General features: G+C 40.7%; 1 protein-coding gene across 23 annotated transcripts in view; it reads left to right on the top strand.

Moving 5' to 3' along the window:
* The first annotated feature begins 730 nt into the window (after window positions 1–730).
* Window positions 731–27,002, top strand: part of NRXN1 (neurexin 1) — a 725,766-nt gene continuing 699,494 nt past the window's right edge. For all 23 annotated transcript variants that reach the window (XM_040611882.1, XM_040611881.1, XM_040611879.1 and 20 more), the window contains exons 1-2: window positions 731–822; window positions 4,555–6,057. In XM_040611882.1, coding sequence (XP_040467816.1) covers window positions 5,319–6,057 — 739 coding nt within the window. In that variant the 5' untranslated portion in view covers window positions 731–822; window positions 4,555–5,318. The remainder of the gene's footprint in view (window positions 823–4,554; window positions 6,058–27,002) is intronic.

Genomic DNA, 27,002 nt, shown 5'->3' with positions numbered 1-27,002 from the left:
ACACCCGCTGCAGCGGGGGGTCCCGGCGCTGCTCCCGGGGCTCCTGGGCTCCTCCAGGGTCGCGCCCTGCTGGCGTCCACACCTCCATCTTCCCGCTGTGCAGAACCCGGCGAGGTGAGGGGTGAGGGGGCTGGGAGACCGACAGCACCGACAATAGCAACAACAATTATAAAAGTGAAGCAAGGCAGGAGGAGTTGGGGGGGCGCTGGCAGCGGTGCTGCGAGCCCCCGCGGGGTTCCTCCCCCGCAGCCGCGCCCCCGCCGTCCGGCGGCACCGGCCCCCCAGCCCAGCGCAGCCAGCGCCCCGGGGTGTGCCCGCGTGTGTGTCCCCACCTCGGGGACCCCCGGGCCCCCCGCCGCCCCCGGCGCGTCCCCCAGGAGCCGGGGCGGGGCGGGGGCTGCAGCGATCGCGGCGCCGCCCCCGGCGGGCAGACGGGCGCGGCGGCGTCACGCAGCGGCACCGCCCCCCCCCCCCCCCGCTCCCGGCGGCCGCCCCCGCCCGCTGCCGCCGCCGCTGCCGCCGCGCACCCGCAGCAGCGCCCGCTCCGCCGGCAGCGGCAGAGGCAGCCCCAGCCCCGGTGCCGGCCCCGGCCCGGCCGCGGCCCCCGCGCAGGTAAGGCGCGTCCGCAGCGCGGGCGGAGCGCAGCCGCGGAGGACGAGCCCCGCTTTGCCGCGGGGGAGCCGGTGGCGGCGGCGGAGGAGGAGAAGGAGGAGGAGGAGGAGGAGGAGGAGGAGGAGCGAGAGGCTGGTGGGTTTGCGTGCGGCGTTGTGGAGAGGTAGATGGCGAGGAGAGGAGATGGTGGAGCGGAGGGAGAAGTTAAAGGTTGGATGCGGTAATTTATTATCCCTTGCAAAGGCGGGAGGAGGAGGAGGAGGAGGAGGAGGGGAGAGGGGGTCTGTGAGACTTAAGGAATAAAATCGATCTGCTGCATGTTTTCCCTGGCGTGAGGTGCCTGGGTGGAACGCGAAGCCGGGGCGGCGGTGGGGATGACTATCGCAATATTACTGTTATTTATCGGCGATGGGGTGGAGGAGGCGAGGGGTCTGTGCGGGGGGTGCGCTGGTAATTCGGGACATTTTCTATTGTGAGGCAGAAGAAAGAGGGCATCCAGCTTCCTCGGTACGTGTTTCAAACTGTTCGGGTTCCTGCTGATGGTATGCGTTTTGGAAGGGGTAGAAATGATATCAATAAGCCTATTAAAATAAATACATCTGTAGGCTGGGAGGGTAGCGAAATCGATCATTTCAGCCGCTTAGGAAAGAATTTGATTCTAGAAATTACGTAGAAATGAAAGGAAAAGATTAATGATGCTGTTAAGTCTGCTTTTGAATTAGAGCGCTTCTTCCTCTGGCTGCAGCAAGGTTGTTTTTCAGATCCTTTTATTTCATCCGGTAATTTGTGAACTCTCTGGTCTTCCCCGCGCCCAGAGACAATGCTGTGTATTTCATCCGATAAGGATTCTGCCAAGGATTGTGCATGCCAACAGACCTGGCATTTATTAAGGATTTATTGACCTATGGGTGTCTCTCTCTCCCTTTTTCTAATTTAAAAAGGCTCAATCGGGGCACCTGTGACTAAATCATAATTTTCGAAGAAAAAAAGATGGTTGTAGAGGGGTGGGAGAAGCATATTAATTCACCGGCGAGGCGCTGAATGCAATAGCTGCATTTGTGTTGGTTTGTGTATATTTCTCGCTACATACGTGTGTATACATATATACATTGCTGGGAGGGATGTCTGGTACCTAAGAGCCCATTGGAGAGATATATGTTAATAAATTGTCCTCTTCTGAGAATGGAAGTGTCCCTCTGCTTTGGAAATGACTAGACAAGACTGTGCTGTTTATTGACAGTGTGTGAATTATATCGGCAGTAATAAATAAGCAATTGTTTAGGGTTTTTTGTCCTGGGGTCTTTCTCCTTTCTTTTTCAGTCTTTCCCTCTCTGTTTCTTTTTCTGTTCCCTTTTTTCCTCTTTTTATCCCCCTTCCTCTCCCCCTCTCCATTCCCCACCCCCCCCACCCACCCCCACCCCCCGTTTTCTTTTGCCTTTCTCCTTCTCCCCCATGCCGCTGCTGCGTGTGTGTGAGCGAGAGGGGCAGGCAGGCGCCGCAGCCAGAGGCAGGCAGCGGGCAGGGATGCTCCCGCGATGGGATCTCGGGATCCTCGGGAGGTGGGATCCCCGCTCGGCGGCTCTCCGCGGACACCTGTAGGGATCGCTCTGGCACGCAGGGCGGGCGCGCACTCGCACACTCACTCACACTCACGCTCACGCGCGTCCTTGCCCGGCTTCCCTCCCTCCCTCCTCTCCTGCGCCCCCCACCCCCCGGCAGACACCACGGGCTCCTCCTGGCACCCGCCCGCCCCTGCGCCCTGCCCTCACGCAGCCGCGACTCCCGCCCCGCGCACCTTGCGCCCCCCGCGCCCCCCTCCCCGCATTTCCTCCCCACCCACCGCTTCCCGCGAGTGACCGGCCCGGTCCCAGCTACCCGGTAACCCTCGTGAACGCACACCCACGCGCTATCCCGCGCCCCTTCCCCACATATCGACGTGCAGCGCCCCCCCCCCCCCCCCCCTCCACGCACCCGGACCCCCCTCTCGCCTTCCCCCTCCACGCAACCTGCTCCTTCCAAGTCATTTCTCACGCCACCCTCCGGGCACCCACTCCGTGTCTCACACCCCCACCCCGCACCCGGCCCTCCGCAGCCCCCCACGCACCCCAAATCCGCTCCCCAGCCACGCCATCCCCTCCGCCGCAGCGGGGCCCGGCTACCGCCCGCAAACCCCCTCCCCGCCCCTTGGTGCACCCACACGGGCTCCCCACTCGTGCATATGGTGGCTCCCACCCGTGTCCGACCCCAGGGGGGTGGGGAGGCTGCGGGACACCCCCCTGCCCGGAGCGGCGGGGCCGGCGGGTGCGGGGCGCGGGGAGCGGGTGCCGGGCCCCGTCGGGCCGCGCAGGGCGGAGCTGTCCAGGGTGCTGAGGCCGGAGCGGCTCGGCGCGGTGCCGTAAGCGAGCGTCGTCCCTGCCTGCAGCCACCGCCGGCCCCAGAACGGTGCTAATTAGCGAGCGGGGCTGCCGGCGGCTCCGGGGACCGCGTTTTGCAGAGGAACTGCCTGAAATCCCTCGGCTGGTAGCGGTATTGCGAGCGGTGGCTGCTGCTGGGGGGCAGGGAGGGCGGGGAGGGGGGGGGGAACTTGGGGGCTCTGCACTGCCCGGTTCTGGTTGGGCATGGTTGGCCTCTGCCCACCAAGTTTGAGGGTTCTCCTTGCCTGCCTTTCGCTGCTCTTGCCCACCTCGCGTGTGACAAATAATAAAAATAAATGTGTTGACATTTAGAGGGATGAAATTAAATATAAAGAGAGAGTAGGAGGTGACTTAGCAGCTCTGAACGTGTCAGGTGCAGGCAGCTGAGGTGTGTGCCTGTTTTAAAGCAGGTTTCACCCTGACAGGCTCGTCTCTGCCCCCTCTCCGCACGCACAAACACGCACACCAGCCCAGCAAGGGGCTCTGCAAAAGCTCTGGACACGATATTCTGCCTGCCGGAGTGCTGCCAGCTAAGAAATGGGAGGAAGGTGAAGGGGAAGCAGTGGGTGAGGGAGGTGTTGGAGATCCTCTCCTCCATCAGGAGAGAGCTGCTAATACACACCTTCCAGAAAAGATATAGCGGCTTGGGGGAGAAAAACAGAGAGGGGAGCCTCTCTGCTGAAATGCTTTGAATGCAGAGACCTCTTCAGAGGAAGAGAGTGAACTGTGGTATATGTATTATTTTTAAAATGAGGAGTTGTCCTCTTAAATAAGGGCAGCTGAGTAAACATACATAAAATAATACTGCAACCCATTTCAGAGGACTAACACCTGGGATTAGCTGATCTGCATTGTGAATAATGTCAGCATCAGAGCTGGCTTGAGTTGGATTTTCCCTGCCTTAACAGAGAATATCAGCTGCAAAAGAAACCAGGGGACAGAGAAAAATGTGGTTTGAAATTTTCAAAAAGCCTTCTAAGAAACCATCGCAATTCTTCCTCACCCCATGAAAATAAACCAGTAGGTGTGCCATCTACAGTGAAGTCTGCCAGTTCTTGCTGGGAGCTCCGTCCACTTTATATGGTTTTGAGCTGTATTAGAAAGAACTAGAAATGGGCTTGGTAGCATTGTCTGCATGAATAGGACCCTATAGCTTCACAAGTGCCAGCTATTTCCATAAACAAAACAAATTGCAGAATAAACATCCCCTTTTCTTTTTAACATCGTCCTTGTAATAATAAAACACACTGCTAAAATATTAGAAAGTTTTGGAAAGGTAAGTAGTTTACGTATAGATTATACCATAAAAGTGTAATCTAGTATAAGCATATAACATTAAGATTTAGGTATAGCGCTGCAAGTTGTTATGATTTCTCAGTAACTCCAAAATTACAGCAGCAGTTCATTTTTCTAATGTTGAACAGCAGCTGAAATGAAAAATTAATCACAAATGTCTGCTATTTATCAAATTTATGATTTACATGTTATTAGTCGTCATTTCATACTATTCTGTTTCAATTCCTTGCAGATTAGAAACAAAAACAATAGAGGAAAATCACCCCCCTGGATCTGAGCCGTGGCCTTTTGCAAGCAAACAGAAGAGGAGCTGTCAGGCTTTGCATGTCAAGTAGCCACTCGGCTGTTTGACAGCTTCTGGGTTTCAACCCCATTGGGATCGAGGCAGCTCAGGAAACCACGAGTGATGAGTCCTGTCGTCTGCTGACGCTGCTCCAGCACCATGGCAGACACTCCGTGATATGACAAGAGGATCCGTCCTAGGGAGGCAGCGCTGGGATCAGTAATTGGCTTCCTGGGAAACTACAGCTGGCGGAGAGGATGTAAAAAGAGGTGCGCACGCGCCGGGATATTGCTACAGTCTTGCCGAGCTGGTGGATCCGCTTGGAGGAGGGTTTTGCCACCGATCTTGGTTTTTCTCCCGGTTTGGTAATGTTGGCTTTGGGGAAAATTTCTGCTGACTCACCTGCCCCTGGACACCTTTTGCAAATCCCAGCTGACCAGTGAAGAGACCCAACGGCGCCTTCCCTGCACCGCAGGTCCCCTCCAGTGGCCCCCGATTGCATCCCCCGCCCAACCCCATCCCACAGAGTGCCTGCAGCCCCCCGCCCCGGGGAGTCCCCCGCAGTGACCCCCGCACCCGGGGCGGGGGTGAGCGTGCCTGAACCTCCCAGCCTAGCCAGTGCCCAGCAAGATTTTACCCTGTCTGCCACCGGGGCCCTAGTGCCGCCCCCCGCCAGCCCTGCCGCCCCGCTCGCCCGCCCCAGGCCGCGCAGGATGGGGGCGGTGCTGGTGCGGCGCGGGGGCTGCCTGCTGCTCTGGCTGGCCCTGCTGTTGGGCTGCTGGGCTGAGCTGGGCAGCGGGCTGGAGTTCCCGGGGGCGGAGGGCCAGTGGACCCGCTTCCCCAAGTGGAACGCCTGCTGTGAGAGCGAGATGAGCTTCAACATGAAGACGCGCAGCTCCAGCGGGCTGGTGCTCTACTTCGATGATGAGGGCTTCTGCGACTTCCTGGAGCTCATCCTCACCCAGGGTGGGCGGCTGCAGCTCAGCTTCTCCATCTTCTGCGCTGAGCCCGCCACCCTGCTCTCCGACACGGCGGTCAATGACAACCTCTGGCACGCCGTCGTCATCCGCCGCCACTTCAAGAACACGACGTTGATCATTGACCGGGCCGAGGCCAAGTGGGTGGAGGTGAAGTCCAAGCGGCGGGACATGACTGTCTTCAGTGGGCTTTTCTTAGGAGGCCTCCCGCCAGAGCTGCGGTCAGCGACGCTAAAGCTGACACTCTCCTCCGTCAAGGACCGGGAGCCCTTCAAGGGCTGGATAACGGATGTCCGAGTCAACTACACGCAGGCGTCGCCGGTGGAGAGCCAGGAGGTGAGGCTGGATGATGAGCAGAGCCGCCTGTGTGCCAGGGAGGACGTCTGCCTCAACGGGGGCGTCTGCTCCGTGCTCAACGACCAGGCCGTCTGTGACTGCTCCCAAACGGGCTTCCGGGGGAAGGACTGCAGCGAAGGTAAGGTGCCATTTCAGCTCGCCCCATGGCCCCCCTCCCCATTGCTCTGTGGAGGGGACGGGTAGGAGGCCAGGCCTGCATGGAGTTTCATCTGTATGAGTGAGTGTCCCTCCCTCCCCTCTTTCCCCGCCGCATCCCTGGCTCCCCTGTTCCCACCTTCCCCTCCCTGTCCTCCACGTGTCTCTGTGGCCAACCATGGTGCCATCACTCTTCTGTTCTCTGTGAGGCTGGGTGAGAGGAGGAAGAGGAGGAGGACTCTATTTGGGTGTCTTCCAGAGGCAGGGTGCGATTTGGGGTTGTCCTGGGTCCCAGCTGCCAGCCAGGTGGGAGGGGGTGGCCGACATCACACTCAGCTGGAGTTGACAGAGGGGACACGGGCACACTTGTCACAAGCAGCTGGTGGCAATTAATTCTGGGAGTGGGGAAAGCGCCACTGGGGAGAATTTTACTGGGTTAAGTGCAAAGATGAACTGGGTTTATTTTTGTGGGGTAGGGGAGACCCAGAGTCCGCTTTGTATTTGATACTTGCCTCTGCTATGTTGTTGAAATGAAATAAAATCAGTGATTTATTTGTGAATTCCTTAAATTGTTACTGGGGAGGAGTGGGATTAAACAGAGGATTATGTTTTTACACGAATGTGAACGATACTGCTTTGCAATGTGTTTAGCAATTCACCATGCCAGTCAGACAGGAAGAATGTAAAAGGGCAAGGGGGGAGTACGGACTCCGAGACCACGAAATTACTGAACAGTTGTAGCCAGGAAGAGGGAGCTTAGAAAAACAGCAGTTTCCTGAATCCCATCTACAAATAAATCACTGGGTAAAATACGATTCATATTCAGTGCCCATTGTTTTTGGCGAATGGAAGGAGTGTGAACATTTACTTTGCAGATGCATGTAGGAGTCTTTTCTTTTTTTTAATTATTATTATTATTATTTTGCTAGTAAATGTACCATTGCTTGCAGCTCCTTAAGCATAGAAATTGCATATGTTGTGTACCTAGAACAGGACGTAAAGGTGTACGAGTGAAATAAGAGCAAATGTTATTGAAGGAAAATATAATCTTCATGACAAAATTGGAAAGCAAAGACCTAGGTTTAAAATATGAAAGGTAAATATAAATAAGATATTTTCAAGGCCAAATGAAGATCTTCACTGAGTAGCTGCATGACATTTATGGCTGAATAATTTGCCTTTAGCATTTCTATCAGATTTCACTCATTATGAGAAAGAAAACATCATTTGTGACTGTGCTTTATTATGTAACACCTTCTGTCCTTAGTGTCAATACTCAAAACGCTACAGTCATTCTGCATCCTGTTTACTTTATCAGCTGTTTATCTCTCATCTGCCATTCGTAAAAAATTTCAAACCCTATTAGCATTTTAAAATATTTTTTACTAAGTAAAGAGCAAATTACAGTGTCAGAAAATAAGGCGTTGTACTTTCAATAGCACCTAGTCCCAGAAGCTGTAAAATGAAAAATCTTTTATGTTAAGAAGATCATATCAATGGGTTTAATATTTGGATGCAAATTTTTAATACGTGGTACTACATAACATATAGGTGTATGTAAAATGTGGAGTTGTCTAAGCATCTTTGAGTTAGGCCCTTGAGTTGTAAACTAAGAGAAAATTACGAGATGCAGCAGCTTGGTTAAAGCAACAATGTTAATTTATATATTATTACACATTTATATGCCCTTTACATTAAAAATTAAAACATAATTTATTTATTTGATAATCTTTTGAACGTGTAATATTTATATGGAAAAACTCATATAATTGCACGTAGTATCAGACAGAGAAAATCTTTACGTAATAATAAGTTCAATAGCTATTTTTAAGGAATATTTTTAAGTTGAGATTGAATGTTATTGAAATACATATATATGTTTATATATATTTAAAATGTATAGAGCTTATAAGAATATGACAATATTTAGAACCCCCAAAATTTAGGATGAAATGCTGGCTTCATGTAAATACTGGTGGGTTTACAGTTGACCTCAGTGGGATCAAGATTCCCCTCATGTGTCTGCTGACCACTGAGAAGCCTTATAGAATAATAGAACAAATATAGAATAAAAAGAGTTATAATTTTAGCGTGCTCTCTCAACGAAGGATCGTAAAGTATTCAGATTCTGATTTCACTTGAAACAGGGGGCAACTTTTCCACTGACAGCCATATACATGGAACTAGTCCTACAGTTTATATCTGTTGATTGAGAAAAGATAGTAACTGAAATTCCCATCAGTCAGGTTTTGATGAAGGGATTAGTAGCTACTCATATTTGCTAAGAAAGATGTTCAACTATTTTATTAATTATTTAATATGCAAAGGAACAGAAAAGGCAAAAGGGCAAGTAAAACCATTAAGTCGGCCAAGAAGGAAACCCTGGCTGTTGTTTTGTTCTTTGTAGCCAACTTAGAAATTATACTGTTGTATTCTGATCTTTTGTTCCTGGGATGTGTAAATTTCCCACAAACCTTAGTAAGCGATTGCCATTGCTGAAGGATGGAGAATCATCTCAGACTGCAACGATCTGGAGGGATCTTTTGAGTTTTCACTCTTTCTCTTGTTTTTTGACTGAAAATAGTTTAAATGGGGAAAAAAGCCCAACTTTCCATTTTTACTTGAAATTGTAACCGCATGTCTGGTTACATTTACAATGCTACCTTTCCTTTAAAGGTAAAAGATTGTCATTAAATTCTATTTTCATTGGATTATTTTTATAATTTTTTGTTGTTGTTTGTTTGGATTTAGTGTCGCTCAGCGTCTCTGCAATCTGGTGAGACGACAGTGTGTCCCACAATATAATGAGGACTTTCAACAACAAAGAAAACCTTTCCAAAATTTTCTGTCCTGACTTGCACATTTGAGAGATTAGAGATAAATGATTTAGAGTCAAAGTTTCATGCCTGAGGATGCAATTTTTAAAAGAATTTAAGTTACTTTCAGAAAAAAATCTGATGGGATTTTTTTTGTTTTCTTTTCAGATTTTCATCTTTGAAAATCTCATTAATTTTTCCTGAAGTAAAATTTTCTTATAAGAATGAAGTTTAGCCAAGCTTATTTGTTTTGGAAAACTCCCAGTAATACATTATTCCCAATAAGCTTAACTGTTCTTCTACCCATCTAAATCAGGAGTAGCTTCATTTGTGTTATCTGAACTACACCAGTGTTAAGAACAGTGTAAGCTAGGAAAGAATCAGATCTATCTGATATTTCTGCCATGCCCTCTGCTCGAATAAGATTCAGACTCTTGTCAGTGGGAGCTCTGGCATGAGTCACAGGAATAGGACTGGAATTTTGCTTGAGTATCAAGGGTGTGCAGTCCAGAGTATTGATAAATGTGATCTGTAGCAGTTCTGTTGTCGATGAGTCCGTGTGCTTATGAGTAGAGGACAAGAGCCTTCTAATAAAATCTCTATTTAGTGCTGAAGGAAGGGTATGTTATTGAGAAGGGAATATATGCAAGGGAATATTATTTCACATAGTAATAGTGACTCAGCAGAAGGTAAATACACAAAATTGTGATAAATTTTGTTAGAAATAAGACTAGCATTAAAATAAAGCCTGCTTGTCATATCGGTTTTCTGATGAATTTTTGACATACATCACAATCTTCTGTTCAGTGAAAATTATATTATTCCCTGAAATGACTCAAATTGGTATGGCTTGATTCTGAGATAGGGAAAGCTGTTAATTAAAAAGATTGATCTTTAAAATCGGATTTTCAGTGAATTAAGTCAGGGTCCTAGAAGGTGGGGAGAATACATGATTCATATCAGTGAGCCTCCATATTCCTCTTTTCATTTTACTCCTTATGTTCAAACTTCAGAATAGCACACACACGCACACACACGTTTTAAATATTAAATTAATCAAATAGTGAGCCTCTGGCTTTAGACAAAAAAATGTGTATAAATTTCCTTTCATCCTCATTTATATAAAAATAACCTTGTCTAGTATCCTGTCTGAGAAAGCAGGTGGATGCATTTGAAGCAGGAAATAAAACCCACATAGCACACTTTGATCTGGGAGAATTTTCTCACTAACCCTAGCTTCTCATCACGCCATGCTCTTCTGCTTTTCTATATCTGAAACTTCTTGAAAAAAACTGCATACAGGATAATTTATCTTTTTAAAATATAGCTTGCCTACCTGCCTCAATATTCATATGTTATAGAGACGATTACTCTATGAATTCAGAGTATTCCCGTTTAGAACATATTTTAACTGTTCCACCGAGTTTCTGTTTTGTGAGAAAAATGAGGACTGTTCATGCAGCTGTTCATTGTAAGAGATATTCTTCCTTGTCAGATATTCAGAAGTTGATGCCAGCTATGGTTTGAACTGTGAAAGTGATTTTTTAAGGAAGAGAATTCCAGATGTCTCAGGCTAGCCAGCATTCAGACTTGTTTGTTTGGGTTCTGAATATATTACATCAATCTTTGTTGTGTGCATTTGCTTCTCCATGTTAACTTTTTTTAAAAAGTCATCCAATATTTATATATTTTTAATTTTTTTCATATTTTAATTCATTTAATTCTCTTATGCCTTGAATAAAACATATAAACATATTTTGGCATTAATTATCTCTTGCAAGATATGTGTTTGAGTTCAAAGAGATGCTGTTGAACTCATTGCTTATAGTCAATCTCAACAGAGTAGCCACCACGGTCTTCATCCTTCTTGAACAGTTAGCTAAATATACGTTGGGCTAGTAAATACTGTGAGCAAAACTTTCATTTTGATTTGCACTTCAGAATCTTCATCTACAACAGGCGTTTCTAGTATGTGATCTGTATTTCTTCTGCATGCTGAATTTCTTGCCAGTGCCAATGGCCACTGGGGTGATGTTGATTTAGGAGAAGGGCTAGAAATCCACAGGAAATTATGTTAAGGTTCCGTTGCATTTAGCGATGATTTGATTATTTTAACACTAAATTTTGTATTTTTAAACAGTGACTTTGTTTTCAGGGTAGAATCTTGAGGACAGATAGTAAAATAATCCCAAAGTCTTTCTAAAGTGTTAAATCTGTGGCCCTTGCATTTAGTCGCATGAAAACAGAATCATTATGTCAGTTTAAAGCAGAATTTTGCATCAGTTTCCTAATGCAATTTGATATATTATTTTGTTTGCCAGGATTCAGCATTATAGGATATTGATTTCAATATCTGCCTCATGTAAAATCACAGCAATTTAAATACCGTGTCACTGGTAATTAGGAATTGGCAGTCTGTTTTATGTTATCTTCTAAGAAGACTACTTGTTGAGTATTGCTAATCCTTTCAAAATGCTGGTATTGAAAAACTTCCAAAAGATCACTTACGCATATAGCATACATCTTAGTACCCCAGATCAATAATATTTTATATAGTGAGATTATTGCTTCCCTTTGTACCTAGCTGACATGCAGGGTCCACATTAACTTTAAGTCTATATTGCAAACTACAGAATGCTAACGTGCTAGAAAAATTTACATCTAGCAGCATAAGACCTTGTGTCAGATTGGTCATATTAATTCAGTATTTCAAAATGATATAATAAAATTGTCTATATTTTAATGTAATTGCACTTCAAGACTTCCAGGCATTTTGGTCCAAATATACTCGATCTTTTGTCTCAGCTGCAGGTTGGCTCCCTAGGAGTCTTAACAGTAGATACTAGCCAAGCAGTTGTGGGAAAACATCTGAATTACAGAACCTACAATTTTATCCCATCATCATTACCCAGCTGATGGATAGGAATGGGAAAACAGTATGGCGAGTAAAACCATCTGTAGTACCTGATAGAAAGAGCTTTATGTAGAGGCTTAACGATAACATATGCAGCTTTGAGGTTTTATGCTTCTTTTAATAAACATATCAAAACTGGTTGGAAATTTAAAACAAAAAGTTTCATCCATCTCTCTTGTTGAAATTAATATGATGTTTTCTCTCCTTTCAGAAAGCATGAAGCCATAGCAGCTTCTGAAAAAATACTTTGTCTAGTTTATTGTGCTGTAGTGGAACATTGTATAATTTCATAAACACATGATTTTACAGAATACTGGAGGGCATTCTGAGGTGTTGCGTACCATGTTGTACCCAAGCAGTAAATTGTAAACACCAAACGATACTTCTTTCAGGGAATGATTTGGTGGAATGTACCAAACATACCTCTAACTGTGTTGTTATATATAGAATTGACTAGCAAAGACAGGGTACGTAATACCTCAATGCCTTTATTTAGTTCTATGCTGACCAGGGATCATATTTTAATCTTTTACAAAATAATTTAGCTCTTTCCCACAAAGATATGCACTTTTTCCAATGACACTTTCTCCTTCTGTACTGTGGTGATGGTATCTGAGAGTACCAGAAGCACTCCACCAGCCTGGATTATATTGTCATATACACAGAACTCAATCATTCCGCTCAGGTTCGCTTCTGCCAAACTAAAAAGCAGTTGTATGTGGTGGGTTGAAGCTACTGTCTAGCTGTTCTCTCGAATCTTGGTCTACTCAGTAGAGTCAATGAGCACTTCAATGCACAAAATACCTGTAGTAACTAATGAACAAAGTAGGAAAACCCACATGATTTTGAGATGGCATTGGGGTTTTTTAGTGACTCTAGCCAGTTCACTCCACTCCTGCATGTGTAAAGTTAAACTAATGACAGTCCATACAGAATTTTTGGTAGGATTTTCTTCCAGGCCATCAGGTACCTGAAAGATCAGATTTCCTATTAGGGATCTAGTAGGGGAAGTCAAGACTTGAAGCTCCTTGTACTGTAGTGCAACCTCTTTAGTCTACAGAACTGGTACTTACCAGCTGGCCTTGAAGTTGCCACCATTCCCACTGCCTATCTATCCATAACGAAGTGTTCAGAATAATGTGTTTTTTCTTGTGCACAGCTGGTCTGTCATTACATGCTTTCCATAAGTGTGACTGGGTATTGGAAATGATGTAGCTTGTCAACTGCCAACCACTTTTCCCTTGACAATTCAGCTCTTCTGATGGTCATAACAGTTCTTATCCTTTGCAATGTTATAACACTTGCACAAAAGTCATCCTTGCTTCTGTAAAAGTATCCAAGAGTTAACATCTGAGGATAGTGCTCTGGCTCACAGTCAATGATCATATAATTTTTGAAAAGTTTCATTCTCTTTCCTTTTCAATGAGAAATTTGGGGTGAAAGCAGGAGGTGGCCTCAGTCTTGCCTTGTTTGAGCTTGTAAAGAAATAAGAGACAGGTATGCTGGCAGCAATCTGTAAGAAAAGGATTGTATGATAGGATTTTAGATTTCTTTAATTCTATGGAGTTGTTTATGAACCTGGAACTATTTAGCTAGGTCCTAATAAATAGTAAACTTAGCACCCTATCGATAGCTGAAAAAAATGGATTCTGTTTTCATTTTCCATTGGAATCAATTTGGACTCCCATTGATTCAAGTTTAGAATTAGGGCAAACCTGCTGATTCTGAGCTTACTATTCAAGTGGGAATATGAAAACAGAGAAGATCTGGGGCAAATTAAATAACCTGCTGATTCTGACTGTAGTATTCATCTGGGAATATCTATAGAGAAAATACTTTTCATAAATTTGGATATTTATTACCATCATCATTGTCATTATAGTTATTCATTGACTTAATACATGCTTATGAACCATGCTGTAAGAGTAAAGTTCTACGACTGATTTTGTTTTACATTTAAGGGACTCTGTAATTTTGGAAAAAAATGGTTTACTAAAAAAGCAGATTCTAGTGTTCACTAGAATCACTTCTGCGGTTGCTGCCACTACAACCTGTGGAACGGTGTGTTTTGCCTTTGTAAGTGTTATGTACCAACAGTGCTGTGTAGGTGTGCAAGTTGCAGGTGGCTTTTAGTCTGTGGCACAGCGCACGAGGTCTTGCCATGAAAAGGTTTTACTTTTTGGTGATTTTATCTAGAGAAAGGGCTTTGTGTTGTTCAAAGGCAGAGAAAGTAAACTGATTCTTCCCACAGTGATGTCTTCTTTGTGATTAAGAGATGTGTACAGCCCTTACGGAGGTCACTGACATTACACTATGCAATTGGAGATGTATGTCACAGTTCCAAAGTTGCAGAATTACATCTTAATTTTTGATACAGAATGACCTTCATGTTGATCTTCTTTCTCTTCAATGCTTTTTGGCTGTAACAAAAGATTTAGAAAATGACACTTTTGTCAAAGGAGGTATTTCCATTAAGAAAAGACTCCTTGAAAAAGATTACATGTATATATTATAAAACATATGTACTTTCTTTTTAAGAAGTGTATAGAAAATCACAGAATTAGTGAGTAGACATGGGGTGAAGATCTGTATCTCAATATTGTAATTTTCTTTAGAAGCTTATCCTGACTATTCTTTTTTCCTAAAGGTGACAACAGAAATGGTCACACACAGATATCTGCATTTGTACAATGGGTGTTTAGGGAACAACCACGATGAATAGCATTAGGATGAATTACGGTCTTGTGATGTAAAGATAATATTCATTTTTAATAAAAATATGAGAACTGGGCCCTAATGCTAGTAAAAAAATACAGTGCTCTACAGCCCGCTTAGGAAAGACATTATCTTTCCTGCTCTGATCATACAGGAGTGATAAAAGCGATCTAAATGAGTTTGGATTCTGCTGATTGTTATGCAGCAATAGGCTTGCATTTTACATTTGTAAAACCATTTTTGCCTTTTACATTTATAAAATCTGGGAGGCCCAGGGACAAGAGGCGGAGAGGCTAGTGAGACCCTGCATCTTCTTCCCAGACTGCACACACTGCTATGTCTAAGCACAATGAGTTTCAGGTGAGTATCTGTAATGGGGTTGACAGATGCTTCACATGACATCATCCCCTAGGAAAGCAGTGGGATTTCTTTAGGAAGTTTCCAAGAATATTAGTGCTGACCGAGAGATTACTAGTTTTGCTTACTTAGAGTTTTTCCCACTAGTTTACCACAAAGAAAATGATTTGAATATATTTCCTTGTTGACCCAAAACTACGTTAGCCTTCCATGAATACTATATCAGCTGTGATAGTTTCCAGGAATTTCTGGGGGTTTGTCAGTGTTCTTGGTCCAAAGTATTTGGAGGAGCAGCTAGGACGAAAGTTAATCACCCAGCCGTGAATGCGTGCTTGTTCCTTTGAGCAGCCAAGTCTGGCATTACAATAAGTTGTGCACTTGATCAGTACAGCGGGTTTTATTTTTGTTTTCCACATTACAGATTTTGAAACTCAAAATTTAAACAAATCATACATCAGGTTTGAAGTTACGAGAAACATATTTTCACGCTTCCTTATTCAGGTTTTAGCAACACAGAAAGTTCCAATGACAGAAAAAAGTTAATGTAATAGAAGTTTGGACCTGTTATAATTATGAATCCACTGACAGCCACACTTTTAATGTTCGAAAAATTGTTACTATTCAGAACTTTTCTCTATTCTCTTGCCTTTTGCTGGATCCCATTTTTTTAAGTATTATTGGAGTCTTTAAATGAGTAGGGTCTTTCTTGCACGTTATAACTACCTACATAATCTAAGTTTGTAAGGGGACTGATTAAACAAATCTCTGCTATTCAGTCACATATTACTAGTTGTGATACTTGAGTCATGCTGGTGGATTTTGTAAATCTGAAACCTTGGAAGCATGCGCAGTAATGCAAGTGAATAAAATTTCCTTCCCATATCTCCCTTATTAAAAACCCAGAAATGTATCTATTGGAAGTGGAGAAATAGCAGTCTAAGTTGATGGCATCACAGGAATTCAGAAGCAAAGCTGCCTTCAATGAGTTGTGGCTTTTGTCTTTCCTGTTGCTTGTGTTTAAGAGTGGAACTTCTCTCTCCATTGTATTCACATTAAAAAAAAAACAAACCAAATCCAAAAGCAGTTAGCGGTGCTGTATTATTGTGGCAGAGGTAGACCTAACTCAAAAAGCGCACCTCTGAGAACTTACAGATATTTAGTTATTTTGATGTTGTACTTTAATATGGGCTTACTACACCCTGCATAAACTAAATCTATAACGTGAACTGAGTACAGGTTTTGATGTTACTCAGCTTTGCCCTTCCTTAGCTTCATCAGAAATTTGAAAATAGTACATAATTGTGTCTTGGAAACTTGGTTCTTGCCTAGTCTGAGCTCTCAGTGACTTAAGCTTTCAATCATTACAGAATGAAGAAAGAAGTGCTAAGGAAATTAATTAACTAATGGAATTGGAAGAAAAAAACTTCTTTAGAAATCATATATATTATTTTCTGACAATATTTCTAAAATATTTTGCTTTTGTACATTTGTCTCACTCAGCAGAATCTCTGTCAATTGATGGAGTAAAATAATTTGTCCTGGTACTCCTTTCATGTCTGTGTAAGTCAGGATTGATGCCTCTTGAAGCTGATACATTAAGCCATTGTAAAATAAGAGTAAGATCAGAATCAGGTCCTCTGGTTAGAAAAAAAATAATAAATCTTCCAAGTGTATTAATATTAAACACCCCAAAACATCAAGAAACAAACAAGCCTAATCTTGCCAATACTATGTAATATTACTTTGTAATCTTTATGGAAGCTTCCTTTGTCGTTCAGATGCATAGAAACATTTTGCCAGCACAAAGATGACTGGTGAGAAGCTTGGCTTGCTTGATTCCCACACCTATACAGCAACAATAATTACTTATTGTGCTCTTTAATTTCTGTATATTTGTTTACAGGTTTAATAAGAACTGGCAACATAATTTTCCCTTACAAAATTATGAATTAATGGTTGGTTTTTTTCATATTTTAACCCCACTTCCCACCCCCATTGCCGAGGTGACCTATCCTGTATTAAAATACTTGCCGTTTGAAAATAGACTGTCATGTATTTTTTTTTCATCTGCATGTTTGAATCGATCATCACACTCCTTTTGTTGTTCTTAGATACCCACTTAGTGCACAGCTTTTTAAAACATAGCTAGTATGGCCAGTTTGCTGCTTCTCTGATCTACTGAAGTCATAGGTGTCAGTCCAACATGTGTGAAAATACTGCACTCAAAATCTGTGCTCTGAGAATATTATTAGGTTCATAAAATAAAACATGTGCGTACAAGTTATGAACTGTCAGGACAAAAGATAGAGTACAATTTTCATTTAATCCGTTTCTGGGTATCCATTATGAAATAGTCTTTAATCACATGATCATATACAGCTTTTTCCTTGAGCTTTCTGCCTCATTCAATGTGTAGTCTGGATAATAAATTCTTCAGTGTTTTGTTTTCTCCTCGCTGTTCAGTTTGTATCCCTGAGCCTTATTTATTGTCCGTATTCAAAGCAGCTCTGGGGAGAAATTACTAATTTTTCCCTGGGTTTTTAGGAGTTTTTCATAACTACAGTGTGTGAGCTGCTATGCAAATATTCGAAATTACACCGCAGCGCTCATGTAAGATGACAGATGCTGTGATTGCCTGAGTCATAGAGGAGGACTGAGGCAAGAGAGACTGCAGGTAAAAACATTCACTAGTACTGGGTGCACAATTTTTTCTGAGTGCTTGACATATAGCCCTGCATACTCTAAGCACCTATAGCTTCAAAACACAGCTCGCACTGACCTCAGATTACAGCTTTGAGTGATCAGCACTGCATATTCTGGGATACCTAGCCAGGCATGCTCCCTGAAGATGCCAGTTTCCTGAACAGTGTAAGGAATGACCCCCCAGAAAACACCTGGCTTTAAAAACCCGACCAAAACCCCGTGGGATTTTTAGGAGAGGGGGGATAGAACGTATTTCTTTAAGCAGCGTTCACCCCTCCTTGGTGCGCGGCGCAGCCCACCCCATTCGAGCAAGGGCTCTGGCATTGCAGGGGCAGGTGTGCTGCTCATTGGCACAACAGCTTTCTTCATTACTCAGTCGTTACTTACGGCTAAGAATAGACCTTTTCTGTGTACAGAACACGTAAAGGAGGCTCTGGAGACAATTGCATTAAACTGTGTAATTAAAGGCTGTATCATAACGTATATGAATAAAGTGGATGAATCTGTTATGTAACAAGCCTTATGTCTCATAGCTGCTATTTTTGACTTTGCAACCTAAAGAACATTCTTTTAAGGTAGTATGACAGCCAGCGTGGATAATTTTTTTAATGGGTTTTTAAAGCTCTACTCGCACTCAGACATCCCAGCCCCGGCCGTTGTGTTTGCTGCACTTTAATGAGGAAGCAGGGAAGCTGCTGATGGACGGACAATTTCCCTCATCCACACCTGGGTAGCCAGACCTTGCACAGGCAAGAGTTTCCAAGGACAGGGAAGACCTGCTGAGGCTGAAGTTAAAATATGCAGCCACAATCTAAAACAATCTTTCAGGAGTTTTCCGATAAAACCCAAGACATCTGCACTAAAGCTGTACAAACATAATTTTGAGAAAGTTTGTAACTTGGAACAGATTCTGGTGAGTTTTCAAAGGATTGGCAAAAAGGCTTAACCCTGAAAGTCAGGTTCCTCCTGCCCAAATGTTTTTTTGTAATGTTTCTGCTTTAAAATAGGACTATAATCAAAGGGTATCAAATGGAAATGAAACTTGCTTAGAGTTCCCTTGGGGAGATACTACTGCTAACATAAATGTTGGGGTTTCCGTTGAGATTTTTTTTTTTTTGCAATTAAATCAAATTATTTATTTATTTATTTATTTTAAAGACTGAAAAAAGACTTACTTGCTATACTGGCTCACTCCCTATTTTCTTTAATTACTATAAATGATCTTCCTCTGTAGTAAGTGTGTTGTTTTAAGGAAAAAAGAAAGAAAAAAAGACTTACACAAAAATTTTTCAGTACATTTCAGAACCCATTTTTCCAAGGAATTAATTGAGTTTTCAAAATAGAATATAAGCAGTGTATTTGCACATCTGCTTCATCAATGTTGCCATTAAAAAACTTTGCTTTGAAATATTTCCTAAACTCTTCCTGTAGAAGAATGAGGAAGGCTATAGCCATAATACAATATTCTGTACATAAGAGCCAGAAATGTCAATCTTTGACTTGAGCAGCCAATATTTTTAAGATAATTCTGTCTTTATAAGAGCCACATCTATTAATGTCCCAGGAACTCTGAACATACCTCTATTTTTTTCTCATTAAGGTATTGTTACTTTTTCTACTTACAGAACTAGCTGCTCTTTGGTTTTTTGTGTGTTAAAAAATTATAAAGATTAAAAATATTTATTTTCCCTTTTCCTTTCCAGGTTTTGTATTATATCCACTATGTTATACTATGTACTGTTTTGACTATAAAGCATACAAATAAAAAAATATTAGGACAGGACGTGAAGACAGAGTAAAGTCACAGCTGACTTCCCAGTAAATTTCTTTATGATCACTTAATATAAACACGGTCCTACTATATTTGGTTGGATTAGTTGTATAGAATACAATTGTATTCTATCTTTATTTTTCTGTATTATATAGAATGTTAGAATAATTTTATCCCTCTGATCCCCAATATAAATGAATGTTTATAGAAATACACCAGAGATAACCATACTTCTTGTAATAACACAATAAGACTATTTACAAACATATGATTATCCTATATATTACCTCATGGTATTTAACTAGTGACACTTTCAGGAATATGAAGCATTATTACTCCCACTGATTTAAATAGGACTGTGTGTTAGAATGAACAGAAAAGTTTTTAAAAGAAAAGTTCAATAGTAAATAAATAAATAAAATTAAAAGTCTTCTTTTAAGCATAATCAGATACAAGCTAAACTGCAGAATCTTAGACAGCCAGTTAAAGTATTTATATTTAAGTGTTTAAAGACTATTCATGTTTTTACATATTATGTGTTGTGTCTAGTATGCAATCTTACTAGGTTCATCTTTAGAAATGCCTATTTATGAATAATAATGAGTTTAAATTCAGATGTCTGCATGCAAATTAATTTTGTATGTGTCTTTTGCCCTCTCTTTGTAGAATTTTCTGTAAAAAATCACAGTGCTATTTCTTTAGGAAAGCTTAAATTCTGCAGGAAAATAGTACCAGTCAGAAATCCAAGTCCTGTGTAACATCCCTAAAGGCTGTTTTTCGCTAAGCAGCGAAGGGAATATAATTTAATGCACTCTGATTTTACTGTCATTTAAAATATGTCCCTAGCTCAGCAATACTCCTCTGCAAACTTTTTTTCCCTCTCTTAAAACACAGAAGATAGTATACAAAGAGTGAAGCAGAAGTTTACTAGTGTAATGGGACCACAGGACATCAACAAAAATTTAATGTATTGATGCTTTGATCATCATTTAATCTGCTACATACACTTCCCAGACTTCTCAAAATATCAGCCTTGTGAGTAGTTACAACATTCATGCATTTCATAAACTGACTAAAAACTCTTCTGAATTTAATAAAATTCTGGAAAACAGCTTGTCCTAAATGTAACTTTATAAAGCCCCTAAATAGAAAAAAAAAAAAAAAAAGTTTTTTTTAAAGGCAATACTTCTCTTATTATGCAAAGGCATATTTATTTTACAATTGTTAATGTGCCATCTGTGGGATAGATATCAGTAAGATTAAAAATAGGTAGTTTTCAGTATTTTTAAAATTGGTGCAATTATGATTTTATGTCAGGAATTGCCATTCACTTGTAAAACAGCAAATGAAGTGACTGCTCCAAGTGAAACAGATCTGCCCCCATATGCATGGGGAATGTGTGCTGCAGCTTGGTCCTGCTGCTGTGCTTTGGGTAAAGAGAACTAATTTTCTGGGGAGGTCTTTGTTAAATCCAGATCTTTGGGGCAGAGCAGGTCCTCGGGCAGTTAAGCCAGTTGACCCGAAGGGGCAAATCAAAAGGAGTTTTCTGATAGCGAACATGCAGTAGCCTAAGGGTACAAGAGAAAGGGGCATGTGACTCTGCTTACATCTCTTCGAATATCTGTTTATGTAGCCGTGATTGATTCCTGCAAGCATTATTGATTATCAGTGTTCAGGCCAGAAAAATTGTTTAAGGAATTTATTTGGAATACTAGGAAAACTTTCAGTCATTTGGAACGTATTTTCTCTGTTTTAAAGCAGTCTGTTTCCAAAGATAAGTAAGGTAAAAATTGTTTCTGAATAAGCAAGCCTAGTAGCTGCACTGTACTGTGTCAATAAAAATCCTGAAGTTTTTCAGCTGAGCATGGGAACTGGTCCTCCTTTTTCTGTGAGTCAGTAGCATCACTTTTAAATCAAATCTTGGAAAAACTCTTGGTACTGAAATTTTCATAGCTGTTAAAAATATTTTTCGGAGTTGATTTCCTTTTAGCTGCATTTCAAAACAGGTTCCTGAATTTATTTATATACAGTATTTCAGGTAAATTTCAATATAACTTGGTGTTTTCTCTGACTTTACACAAAATATAGCCTGGAAAACTGTTGATAAGAGACTGGTAAAAATTGTTGAAACAAACTTTTGGTAACCAAATAAATTATATCGGAAGGAGATGTAATAAAAATGTCTGAAATGTTATGAGATACCATGCTCGGCCATGTTTCAAAAATGTGTTGGTTGCTGAGTGCGGTGTGCACTGACCACCTCTCTCTGAAGGGTGCATAACAGGCTCTCCAGGAGTTTCATCCTACACTTCTTACTGCAGGATGTTCTTACTGTAGTTTGTTGCTTGGTAAAAACTGTGCAATACTTAATATATGGCCAGCTGCAAGTTCGTCTCTGAAATGCTGGATTCCTCCAGAAAATAATTTTAATTGTGATAGTGACCTTTGGTTCTTGGGTTTTGCAGTTGGACATTGCTTTTTTGCAGAACTTACTATAGGTAAGAAAAACTTATTATGAAGCCACTCTTTTTTATCTTTGGATCCAGATACTATTTCTTCTTAAAAACTAGATCTTTCATAAAATGATTACATCAGATGAATGTTAGACATCTGGAAGCAAAAAAAAAAATGAAAAAAAAAAAAAGGAGAGATGAAGGAATAAGAAGTAATTAAGTACTGGAAATGGGATTTGGAATTGCTATTTTATTTTCACAATTTTATTACAAGTTCTTTATGTATCTGAAGTATTTAATCTCCCTCACAGTTTTTCATCCATAAAATAAGGTTAATAATATTCACTGTCTTCCTACCGTCCCGTTTTGTTTAGTTATGTCTGCAATTTCAGAGCATATTCTGTTAAATTCCTACCAATACCTACTACAGGAGAAGTGGATCTTACTTATGGTTTCAGACATTATATATTATATACAACATTGAGCTGCAGTTGAGATACAAACATTGGAGCAAAAGTAATGAATAAATGTTTGTAATTTAGGGTATTCCGGATTGCTGTAAGAGCAACAAATGATGTACTCATACATAGTTTTTTATAAACATATGTTCTTCCTTGGAATAACCTGTTTGGACCTGCTTTGTGGTTTATTTCTTATAACATAACATGGCAGCCAGATCTGTTGACAAGATTAATATATCCTTGACTAAATCAGTGTTTATTTATAAAGGTATTCTTAACAAATGTACTATCCAAAGATTTATAATTTTATCTCCTTTGCAAGCAAAAGCAAAGATATTTTTTTGAAAGAAAAGCCTACTAAAATACATGTAAGATTGTATTTTATTGGGATAAATTGCAGCTGATAAATTTTCTTAGGCGTACTGCATTCTAATAGTACTTGCTGATGCTATTGTATGAAGGATTTTAGAGCTTTCCAGCAGAAATTGTTTACAAAATGTCATAGAATGTAAAGCTTTGTACTTGCAAAAAGGTGTAAGGGAGGAAACAGTGATTTTCATTAATACCTGGTTACGTAAAGGCTGTTTGGAACAATGAAGACTGATTAGCTAGTAAAGAGGAGAAAAGCAGTTTCCTAAGTTTCTAGCCTTTTGGTTCTTCTGCTGCTAGGAATTAGCCTACAAGCATAGAATTTGTTCATCTACATTTGAATTGAAATGAAGATATGATTTTCAGCAATGTAACAGTGAAATTATTCTCCTCGGGCAACCTTTGAAAGCAAGGGAATATTCCTTCTGATTTCAGAGATTTTTGGAACAAGGAGTTTGGTTCTACCTCAAACTTCTTGAGCTGTCACCTTCATGGAAGTTAGTTATTGTTGTTCATGGAAAATGTATCCAAATATGTTGCTTTCACTAACTATTTATAAAAAAAGTTTACGTAGAGCTAATTTTAATCTGATCTTTATATGATGAAATAATGTTATGAAGGCCAAAATTATATGTAGCTTAAACAACTGTAACTGTAACGTTTTATGTCATGAAGGTCTCATGAGGGTGTCTTTAGATAGTAGACTAACAAGTAATTCACCTTTTTTTGAACAATAGATATATGTATTGTATATAAAAGGATGGATAGACTGGGAAATGTCCAAATGATCATTTAAAAATAGACAACTTGAACTGAACACAGTCCAGCTACACTTGGTTTACCATGTGGATAAAATGACCAAACAGAGAGTGTATGACTCCCGTGTCACAGAAGATGATAACCTACTGAAGAATGCAAAATCTACAGGAAAAAAGAACTCGTTAAATATATGTGAAAGGGAATCACAGACTGCATTCCAGCTCCTGGGTTATTATTACATGTCACCACATGCTGGATGCTCGTGCCCAGTGTTACGCTAGCTAGCTTTCATGGCTACATCTGCATAATACATTCCGCTCAACTGTACAGCTAAGCAAGGCTAATAAATCGGATCACAAGAAAAGAGTAGATTAGATACAAGCTCTGTCCAACAACACAGAAAAAAATCCCAGGATGAGCAATCCACGTTGCTGACCCAATGTTCTCAATCTCCACTCAGTTTTAAGTAGAATGACAAGGGGGATTTGAGAGAGTGAAGCGCTTTGGCTAAATGAAATGTCTATGCAAGTCTATGGTAGCAGAAGGGAGCATGGAGAATGCAGACCTTTAAATCTGTGAGCAAATGTATTGAACATGTAAACTCCTAATTAAAGGAAGAAGGAGTTAAATATTAGCTGTCTGTCAGAAAAATAAACGTTTAATCATTAATGGAAAATATAAAAAGAGCAATAGTAAATGGGCCAGTTATTCTAAAATGTTGAATAGATCACTGGAGTTTAAAATACTATATTATCGAGTAGAACAATGCTAAAATGTTTATTTTATCATCAAAATCTTTTTATTCTGACAATTTAATTTTGCTAAGGAATGAGGAAATACAGAGTCTGTAGCTTTGAAGACCATAATATTACTCTAACCCCTCCTCCAGAACAAATAAATCTTTGTTATCGTTTACACATGTACTCAAACATATTTTTAAATGGAAATAGCCATAAACATAACAAGATTTTATGAGCTTTCTTAGGTGCAGAGTAAATGGAGGCAGATATTTTTTTCCAAAGCACAGACTGTACTTACTTCTCATGATGTCTATAGGAATTTGCTGACAAACTTTCTTTTGTGCTTTTGGTTACCACACCAGCGCCAAGAATTAATCTGACACCCTACATAGGTACCGCCTAATATTGCTAAACTATAGCAGAATATATTAAAAAATGAGATACCATCTCTTCTATGGTCCATTGCCAGACTATACGTTAAGTGTGCATCGCACTCGCTTCGTCTTTCCTTTCCATAGCTGCCTGTGCTGCCATGATGGGGTCACTGGGGGTAGCATACATATTTAATGAAATAGTTTATCTTGTATCTGATACACCGTTCCTGCACAACAAATAAATTACTCTTATTTTGAAACATCTACTAATCTCTCTCAAAATGTTATATTTCAGAAATCCAGATATTGTAATTTTTTAATCCCTAAGATGATTTGTATGTGACAAAAATCTGTTGTTCCCCTTGTAAGTACTTCAAAGTACAACAAGATCAGGTATTTTCAGTAATGGTCTTGGACAAAAGGCTACAGGTTCGGTTTCCTTAGAATAGTATAAAACATATACTTCCTTTGGGGGAGAACATATGAAAGTAATTTTTCGTCTCTATTTAATCTATTTTGCAAGGTACACTGTAGTGCAATTCTATTTCAGCAAACGTTAAAACAGCACTTTTTTTTTTTTTTTTTTTCTTTTGGGAAAAAAAACCGGAACTTGCATTTTTATTCTACTGAAATTGCTTGCTTACAAAGAAAATGTCTGGAGTTTGGGGGAATGCATCAAGTTATTTCTGTGCCCTGGTCAGGGAACAGTTTTTAGCAGACACTATTCATCCACGGAAATTTGGGGATATTTGAGTAAAACATGGCAGTGAAAGAGACAAGAGGATATGTTTATTTTGGACTTCCTTTACCTCCTTTAAAAGCCCTCAGAATATATGTAGATTTCAAGCTGTCAAAAAGAGAACAAAATGGTCATTCGGTTTGGGATTTTAAATTCTAATCAAGAGATTTTGTAAATTTCTTTAAGAGTAATACCAAATTGGTGAGTGATGTTTAAATCACACACGTCAGCAATGAAATGTGTAAATCACTGATTAGTTTATCTTGGCACAAACTCTGTGTCCTCTGCTCAGTTCCACTGGGTAATAAATTACATGATACAATTTCATTCAGGGACCAACCTGAGATAGAATAAACTCCTAAAGGTTTTATACTTAGCCATTAATTGATAATAATGTGTTAACCTTCAGATATGTCTGCCCTATATTTCTTATATTTGGGGACTGAATCTGACTTTTTAAATTCAGTCATGTTTAAATGTCAGTGGATGTGAGTGTCATATCTAATTTCTGCCTGGAACTACTTTCTCTCATAAAAATACTAACAGGTTTGGTTTTATTTGCTCTAATCCCTATGCAAAGATGTTAAGGAGGATTAGGTTATTCCTGGGTGAAATATCATTTTATTGTATTTTTAGAAATTATATTATATAAAAATCTTTCATGACCTACCTGACTTAACAGCATGACTGTCAAAACTTTCTAAGTATGCTCAGGGAGAGATTTTTAATTATTTTTTTTCTAAGTCCTTTTGAATGGTCACATTCTCTCTGTGCCTGAAGTAAGCCTGATGGACTTCTAGCTCGTGGTATATACTGTATTTGCAGTGCATTCAAAATGTAAGAATTAATGGGTTAGCGGGTTCTGTACTAAATACATTTTTAGTATAACATTTTCATTGCAATTAAATCCAGGAGAATTTTGCTATTAGCATGATTTGTTTGTGGAATTGGTGGTATGGTTTCACCTGCTCTGATGCATGAGAGTTCTCTTTTGGGCCAAATAATGACAAAAACCAGTTTGTCATCGGGTTTGCCCCTTGTTCTCAAATGCTTGAAGGCTGTTCTTTGCATTTGTATTATTCCTTCTGGTACATGCATGTGAAAGAAAAAGAGATCAAATAGAAATTACCTAGTTTGCTGAGGGAATGTAGACACATATTTTATGTTCTTCAGTATCCCACTCAGATCTAGAGATCAGATCTAAGTTTTTTCAGTTTGTTTCCACAAAGACCTTGTTGATTTGGCTCCTTGAAGGAACATTATTTTCCTGCACTTCTTTTGACAAGCCAGAAAATTTTTGTTTGAATGAAGAAATTCTACAAGACTCCATTACATTATTAACAATACTTTTTTAATACCCTAGCAGATACACACCTTGCTGTGGCAGTTCCATTACAATTGTCTGCAAAAAACGTACTTCTCAAGCTAAGGATTTATGTTCCCTTTAAAGAGAAAGAATGTTTTCAAAAGTAAAATTTTAAATGAAAGAATTACAAATCACACATAATAAAGAACATTCAAAGGAGAATTCTTACAGAATATATGTGAAATTGAAACAAGAAATTTACTTTGTGGAGCATTTCTCAAAGAATATGATATGTTTGTGCTATGAAAAGGTAAAAACTGGTACAAGCAGTTCCATGAAATAAAGGAAGTATTATCTGCTTCTTGTTATGGAGATACACCAGAGTGACAAAATGAGGGAAGTATTTTAAGGTCATTGATTAAAGGTCAATATAGAAGTCAAAGAAAATGAA

Source organism: Falco naumanni, chromosome 12, assembly GCF_017639655.2.
Source record: "Falco naumanni isolate bFalNau1 chromosome 12, bFalNau1.pat, whole genome shotgun sequence".
Classification (NCBI taxonomy): domain Eukaryota; kingdom Metazoa; phylum Chordata; class Aves; order Falconiformes; family Falconidae; genus Falco; species Falco naumanni.
Note: the sequence above shows the minus strand (reverse complement) of the source record. Positions and strands in the feature narration are given on the sequence as shown.